The sequence below is a fragment of the Plecotus auritus genome (assembly GCF_963455305.1).
Source record: "Plecotus auritus genome assembly, chromosome: 1".
NCBI lineage: Eukaryota > Metazoa > Chordata > Mammalia > Chiroptera > Vespertilionidae > Plecotus > Plecotus auritus.
Genome location: NC_137770.1, coordinates 69,831,235 through 69,837,235, shown reverse-complemented (window position 1 = coordinate 69,837,235; position 6,001 = coordinate 69,831,235). Strand labels below are relative to the sequence as shown.

The following is a 6,001-nucleotide window of genomic DNA, read 5'->3' as shown; positions in this document are numbered from 1 at the left end:
ATGTAGCTATTGAGAATTTGAAATGTGTCTAGGAACTACATTTTAAGTTTTTATTAATAGTCACATATAGGGCTAGTGGCCACCATCTCCGTCAGTATAGCTGTAGACCAACTATTTTGACTCCATAGTTTTCACCTGTAAATCCTTCCCAAATGTTGTCTCTATCGTTACATGGTTATTGCCCAGGTCCCTAGCTTGGATAATTAGAACAGGTGAGGGCCCTTTCTTGTTGGAATCTGTTTCTGACCCTATCTGTGCCATAAGGATGGGTTGCTCTTTGTCCTTGCCATGTAGCTGACTGTGTTTATACCTCCCAAGAGCTGTTTTTTACCAGAAATGCCCTGAGTGGGTGTGGCATCAGGTTGGGGTTCCATCCAAGTTGTTTCAGGAATTGCTGACACTGCTGGGTGCAGCTCTCTCCCCCAAAGCCCAGGGTGTGGCCTATTAATTTTCCTTTCCAGTGGACTGGGAAAGGCAGTATCATTCCTGGTTGTGAGTGAAGCATCCATTTTCTTATACAACAATGAGGAATGCATTGAACCATTTCCCCTCATCCTTTTTGTGAGTACATCCAAATCCTATCCATGGTTACAGTTTTCAGTCACTGAATATTTCCAGATAGGAGCTCTAATAGTAAATGATCTTCAACCTCGATGTTTAGAAAAGGAGAACTTGCCCTAGCTAGTTTGGCTCAGTGGATAGAGCATCGGCCTGCAGACTGAAGGGTCCCAGATTCTATTCCAGACAAGGGCATGTACCTTGGTTACAGGCTCCATCCCAAGCCTGCTGGGGCACATGCGGGAGGCAACCAATCATTGTGTGTCTTTTGCATTGATGCTTCTCTCTCTGTCGCTCCTCCTCCCTTCCACTCTCTCTAAAAATGAATGGAAAAATATCCTCAGGTAGGGATTAACAACAAAAAGAGAGAACTTTTTTTCTACTGTCCTCTCTAGTCAATTATAAGATGGATTTGGTAGAGACTTACAGCAAAACTAGAGGCCCAATGCACGAAATTCGTACAGGGGGCTCGGCCCTCGCAGCCCCTGCTTCAGACAGTCGTCCCGCTGTTGGGTCTAATTAGCATATTAGCTCTTTATTATATAGGTGGATATTTATCAGGATCATCCATAGTGCTTGAAGAAGTAAAGAAGCCTAACCATAATCTTGGAGATTCTACTTCACAAGACCTGGGTTGGGATCTGGAGATCTAATTTTTTTAGAGAGCCCAGAAGTGGTTCAGACATAGAGCCAGGGGTAAGAACCACTGCTTTGGAAGAGTTAAGGAAAGCATATAAACTTGTACAAAGGACACAGAGACAGTTTTAATTTTTTAGCCATGTTTGTAAAAGAATTCACTTTCAGTACATTGATAAGACCCCAAGCCATTCCGCATTACATCCAGGTGTATCACAACTTCCTAAAAGTTACTGTTTTGTTAGGGAGGCTACCAGGCTGAATTCTAATGTTTTTGAGGTATCTTGTCCCAGAAAGGGTGTCATTTCTTAAGATTTGAAGATGACTTGCTGAACTAAAGGAGGAGAAGCCAAGCCTCTGCTGCTTTTCTTAGTCTCCTGGGCACAGCTATAGAGTGTTGGCACTGTGCCCACACCCTAAAAATTAATATATGGCAACAATGAAAATCAAACCTTAACCTAGAGCAGCTTTCCTACTTGCCACCATGGATTCAGCAATAACAAGAGTGGACAGTTGCACTCTTTCATTTACAGCTGTCTTGTCCTTTGCATCACACTGGACAGAGAGGGTCGATAGCCCTTGACCAGTTCAGCTGCCCCTGTTCTTTTCCTCAAACTCCAAGATGAGACCTTTAATGTGGGACAATTTCTGATGCAGGTACTCACAGCGACACTTTTCTTCCCTGTAACCTGGGTACCGCTGCAGAGAAAAAATATCCATGTCAAAAAAAGTAATTCATTTTTACCTTATTGCTAGCATTCCCAGACCTAGTCTTACCTTCCTGAACTTTTTATATTCCTGGACTATCTTTTCTTCCAGCACCTGAAACAAAGAAAATGCTAGCATCAAGTTTAACCTTGAGAAAAAAACGAGTTCTCTTAAGGGAGGGAAGTAACTTCCTCTCATGCTACCAAATGATACAGAATAATTTTTCTTAAAACAGGCTTGCTTATCACTTTGGTCACTGAAAAAACAACGGAGTTTATGGCCAGTAGAGCTGGGAAGCCATCCTGAGTCCAGTCCTTACCTTGTGTTCTGGAGTTCCTCGCTGAACTTTCTTGATCTCTGCTCCCAGCTCTATGAACCTTTGGCTTGCAGCCCCAAATCGAGCATGCAGGATGCGGTATTCAGCATAATCTCTCTCAAAGTCCTGCTGATAAGCATGTTGCTGCTCTGCAGTGTGGATGACCCCATATTGCCTGCCAGGAGCAGAGTTAAGTTACCACCTTCAATTTTATTACCTGCCAAAGCTCCAAGCTCCCAGGAGGTTCATCTTAATATCTCATATGCACAAGGCTTGATAAACTTAGAAATGGCAGGGGACTCACAGGAGGTAATCTGGTACCTCTTCAGGGCTTGGGGATTCAGAGCCTATGAAGGAAGGAAGAAGACATGAAGGTGATTATCGAACTTTTTCCCCCACTGTGGCACTTTTATCCTCTTCTCATTCCTCTCATTAACTCACCTGCTTGAACTGAGGGACTGTGCTCCAGTCTGGGGCCCATGTCTTCATGTTTATTTTCTTGCTCCCAATCTTCTCCCTCTTGTAGGTCTAGAGTTCTGAGCCTCTTTTCTTTCAGTTTTATAGTGGCTGCAGGTGCTGGACGCTTCTGTTGGGGAAAATACTTTTGTCACACTAATAATAGTATGTCAAGAAGCCTCCTACTCTGTGCCCCCTACTCTCTGTTGAAAATTATTTCTATGTAATAATCTCTGTGAGCATCAAAATGAAGGCTCCCAATTTTAAAATTTTAGCCTGATTGAACAAATCTCTGAAAAACTCTGTTACAATTTACCTTGTTCAGGTGTTTCTGGCTCGCAGAAGAAGGCAGTGCCTGGTCAGGCTCTCTGTTTGGAAGACAGGTCTGGTTCCTAGGATATTTGAAGAGGGAATGGAAGAGATGAAGACCAGAGTAGGAGGTAGAGCTAGATTTCTTACTGTATCACTAGGGTGGAGATTTGATGAAAGGTTTCTCAGCTTAGTCCCACTCTGCCCAAGTACCTTACTTCCCACTGTGCCAAGTGCTCCCTCGAGGATCCTGGGAGTGACTGTCTTTGGCTGCTTGCCGGTGGATCTGGCACCTGGCAGGGAAAATGGCAGGGGCACTTGGCTACCTGGGCTTCAGGCTTTGCCCCACCTTATCCCAACTCCCTGCAGTTTCTTCTGGCCTCACCTCCTCTAGTGCCATCTGTGTCTGTGAAACTCCATTTCTAGAATAATCTCCCATGTTCTGCCAATTCTCAGGCTCTCTGGAATCATCAGTCAGGTTGTGTCCCTGACCTGAAGATGGGACTGGGATAGAATCCATGGCTGCCCAAATACTGAGGCGCTCCCTGAGTGGCCCCAGGCAGTGGAGGCGGTTAGGCCCAGGTCTGGAAAGAGGTGGTGGTAAAAATAACAGGAGGGTGGAGAACTTTTAAAGCAGCTCTGGACATCCCCTTCCTAGACTTCCCACAAACCCTTTCTTACCTGCTTAAGGGTTGGTACACAAGGTCCAAGCCACTACCAGGGCCCTCCTGGCCACACTGGGACACTATGAAGGAGAAGAGGCAGGAGCAGCCAGGGCCTGGGAGCCTCAGATACTAGGAGTGAAAGGAGACCGTAAGCCCCATGTAGTCAACCCTTCCCCCTCCTGCCAATGCCATTTCTCCCTGAGCCAGCCTAAGACTGAAGATGGGTCCCAGGGGACTCGTTAGCACACCAGGTGCAGCTAGGCCTGAGTTCCCAGGAGGCTGAGACGGCACAGACTCTTCAACCGCAGCCTCCTGGGACCACAACCCCAGCAGCCCCCTCACTCCATTCGGGTTCAGTTCTCAGGAACTTCCTCAGACCGTGACTGCTCTCAGCCTCCCGCCCTGAGCCCGCGTCTGTTCTCCCCGCACACACCCAGGTCTGTTCTTACCCCTCGGCTGCCTTGGAAAGCGATCACCGGCCGAACCTGCAGGGAGAGCAGAGGCAAGCTGAGCGCAGGTGCAGCCAAGTCCCAGGCCTCCGGTGCCGGGAGGGACTGGGAGAGACCGTGCTCGCGGGCTTCACATGGAGAAGGTGGGAGGTCGGGGAGGCCGGCGCCTGTGAATGCCGCTCCCTATCCTCAGTCCCTTCGCCAGAGTCTCCGCTGAGGCCTGAGTCGAGGGGTAGGGTCTGGGGAAGATGGGGCTCCGGCCCGCCGCACCTGTTGCCGCTGACACTCTTGCAGCGCCCGCAGCGCCGCGTCGTTGAGCCTGAGCAGCAGGAGGCTGGTCCGAGCAGCCGGGGTGAAGCAGAGCCGGAGCTTCCCACTCAGAAACTCCTGGGGTCCCGCCATGGCCGTGAGGTCGAGGGCAAGCAGAACTCGAGCCACACGCGAGGGCCACCACCAACTACTTTGGCTCTGCAGGGCGAGACTTGCACAGCCGGTAGCCCAGGTCGGTCCCGCCCCCGCCAGGACCCCACCCCCGGCCCCACCCACTGCCGGCGCCACTCCCGAAGTTCGCCAGCTGCGTGGGCGGCGCTTCGCTCTCTCCAGCCTCCCGCCCTGAGCCCGCGGGGACCCCAACGGTTTCTTTTTTATTTGGCACGCCCCTCATGGGGCTTTTGGTAGGGGCTCCCTCAGTTCCCGGGAGAAAGGCTGCGGCCAGCCTCAGACTCCTCACCCAGAATCTCCAGTCCCGCCTCAATTTCCCCAGCAAACCTGAAGTCGGCATTTCTGTCTCTAGGGGAAGCTGAACCTGCAGCCTCTCTAGAGGCTTTTAGGCGCAGAGGGGCGGGGGAGAGAGCCTGGTTGCCAAGAGCCCCTGGCGTCGGGAGGATGGCAGACCCAAAAGGGGATTCCTGTCTCCAACACCTGCTGCAGCACTTTTGCTTTTTTTCCGGCCCGCGGTACTGATGCAGATCCGAAACCAGTTTCTAAGGATGAAGAGAAAATCGGGCCCCTTGAGTGTTGTGGCAGCGGTGAAGCTTGGTTGTCGAGGGCTGGATCATCCCTATGGATTAAACACGTGAAATTGCTGTGAAAGGGAGTTGGCTCACTCCCTCAGGAGGACCAAGAGGTGCCAAAAAAGTTGCCAGATATTCCGAAGGTCCAGATCCTGGTGCAGTGAGACCCCGAGACCAATCTCAGGCCAGCCCTTGGTGTTTCCACGCCTCCCTATCTACATAATCTTACCTAATAATAGACAAACATGTAAATTGCCTACCTCCTCTATGTCCACAGCCAATCAGAGTGAGTATGCAAATTAGAAGGCCAAAGATGGCGGCTGTCCAGCTGCTCCAGGCACGGAGTGGCTGGGCGGGCAGGCCGCCTGCTATGAGAGGGAGGGCGGGGTGTGGGGGGGCGAAGGGATCTACAGGAGCGGAGTGCCACAGCAAAGACAAGACTGCAGACTCCGGAGTCTGTAGCGAAGGCAAAGAAGGCAGACTCTGGCCGGAGCAAAGGCCTGGGTCCCGGGTGCTGGAGGAAAACCGGTGCTGGAAGCCAAGGGAAGGAAGGCCTCTTGTATGAATCTTTTCGTGCAACGGGCCTCTAGTCCTATGTAATAAAACCCTAATATTCAAATAGACCCAAGGGTGGAACGACCTGTCGCTATGACCTGCACTGACCACCAGGGGGCAGCTCGCTCAAAGCAGGAGCTGCTCCCTGGTGGTCAGTGTACTCCCACAGGGGGAGCATGGCTCAGCCAGAAGCTGGGCTCACAGCGCTAAGGAGTAGCAAGCAGGTGGGCAGTAAGGAGCAAGGGGTCCCAGACTGCAAGAGGGCGCAGGCCAGGCTGAGGGACACTCCCGCTAGTGCACCAATTTCATGTACCAGGCCTCTAGTTTGGGTATGTT

General features: G+C 50.8%; 1 protein-coding gene across 1 annotated transcript; it reads right to left on the bottom strand.

Annotated features, from left to right (window-relative positions):
- Window positions 1–1,301: 1,301 nt before the first annotated feature.
- On the bottom strand, window positions 1,302–5,272 carry ELL3 (elongation factor for RNA polymerase II 3). The gene is made up of 11 exons (XM_080660930.1): window positions 4,368–5,272; window positions 4,098–4,133; window positions 3,665–3,777; window positions 3,369–3,567; window positions 3,197–3,276; window positions 2,991–3,066; window positions 2,660–2,804; window positions 2,523–2,565; window positions 2,222–2,393; window positions 1,972–2,016; window positions 1,302–1,893 (listed from the first exon to the last, which is right to left on the bottom strand). Exons 1-11 carry the CDS (start codon window positions 4,497–4,499, stop codon window positions 1,783–1,785), a joined length of 1,152 nt encoding a protein of 383 aa, XP_080517056.1. The 5' UTR covers window positions 4,500–5,272; the 3' UTR covers window positions 1,302–1,782.
- Between the last annotated feature and the right edge of the window lie 729 nt (window positions 5,273–6,001).

Bases quoted from the DNA above. Each gene is read 5' to 3' on its own strand.
- ELL3 (XM_080660930.1), bottom strand. From the start codon at position 4,499: ATGGCGGGACCCCAGGAGTTTCTGAGTGGGAAGCTCCGGCTCTGCTTC. The intron at 4,134-4,367 runs GTGCGGCGGGCC...CTCTCCCTGCAG, and splicing joins AAGAGTGTCAGCGGCAACAG to GTTCGGCCGGTGATCGCTTT. The intron at 3,568-3,664 runs GTAAGAAAGGGT...ACCTCTTTCCAG, and splicing joins GTGTACCAACCCTTAAGCAG to ACCTGGGCCTAACCGCCTCC.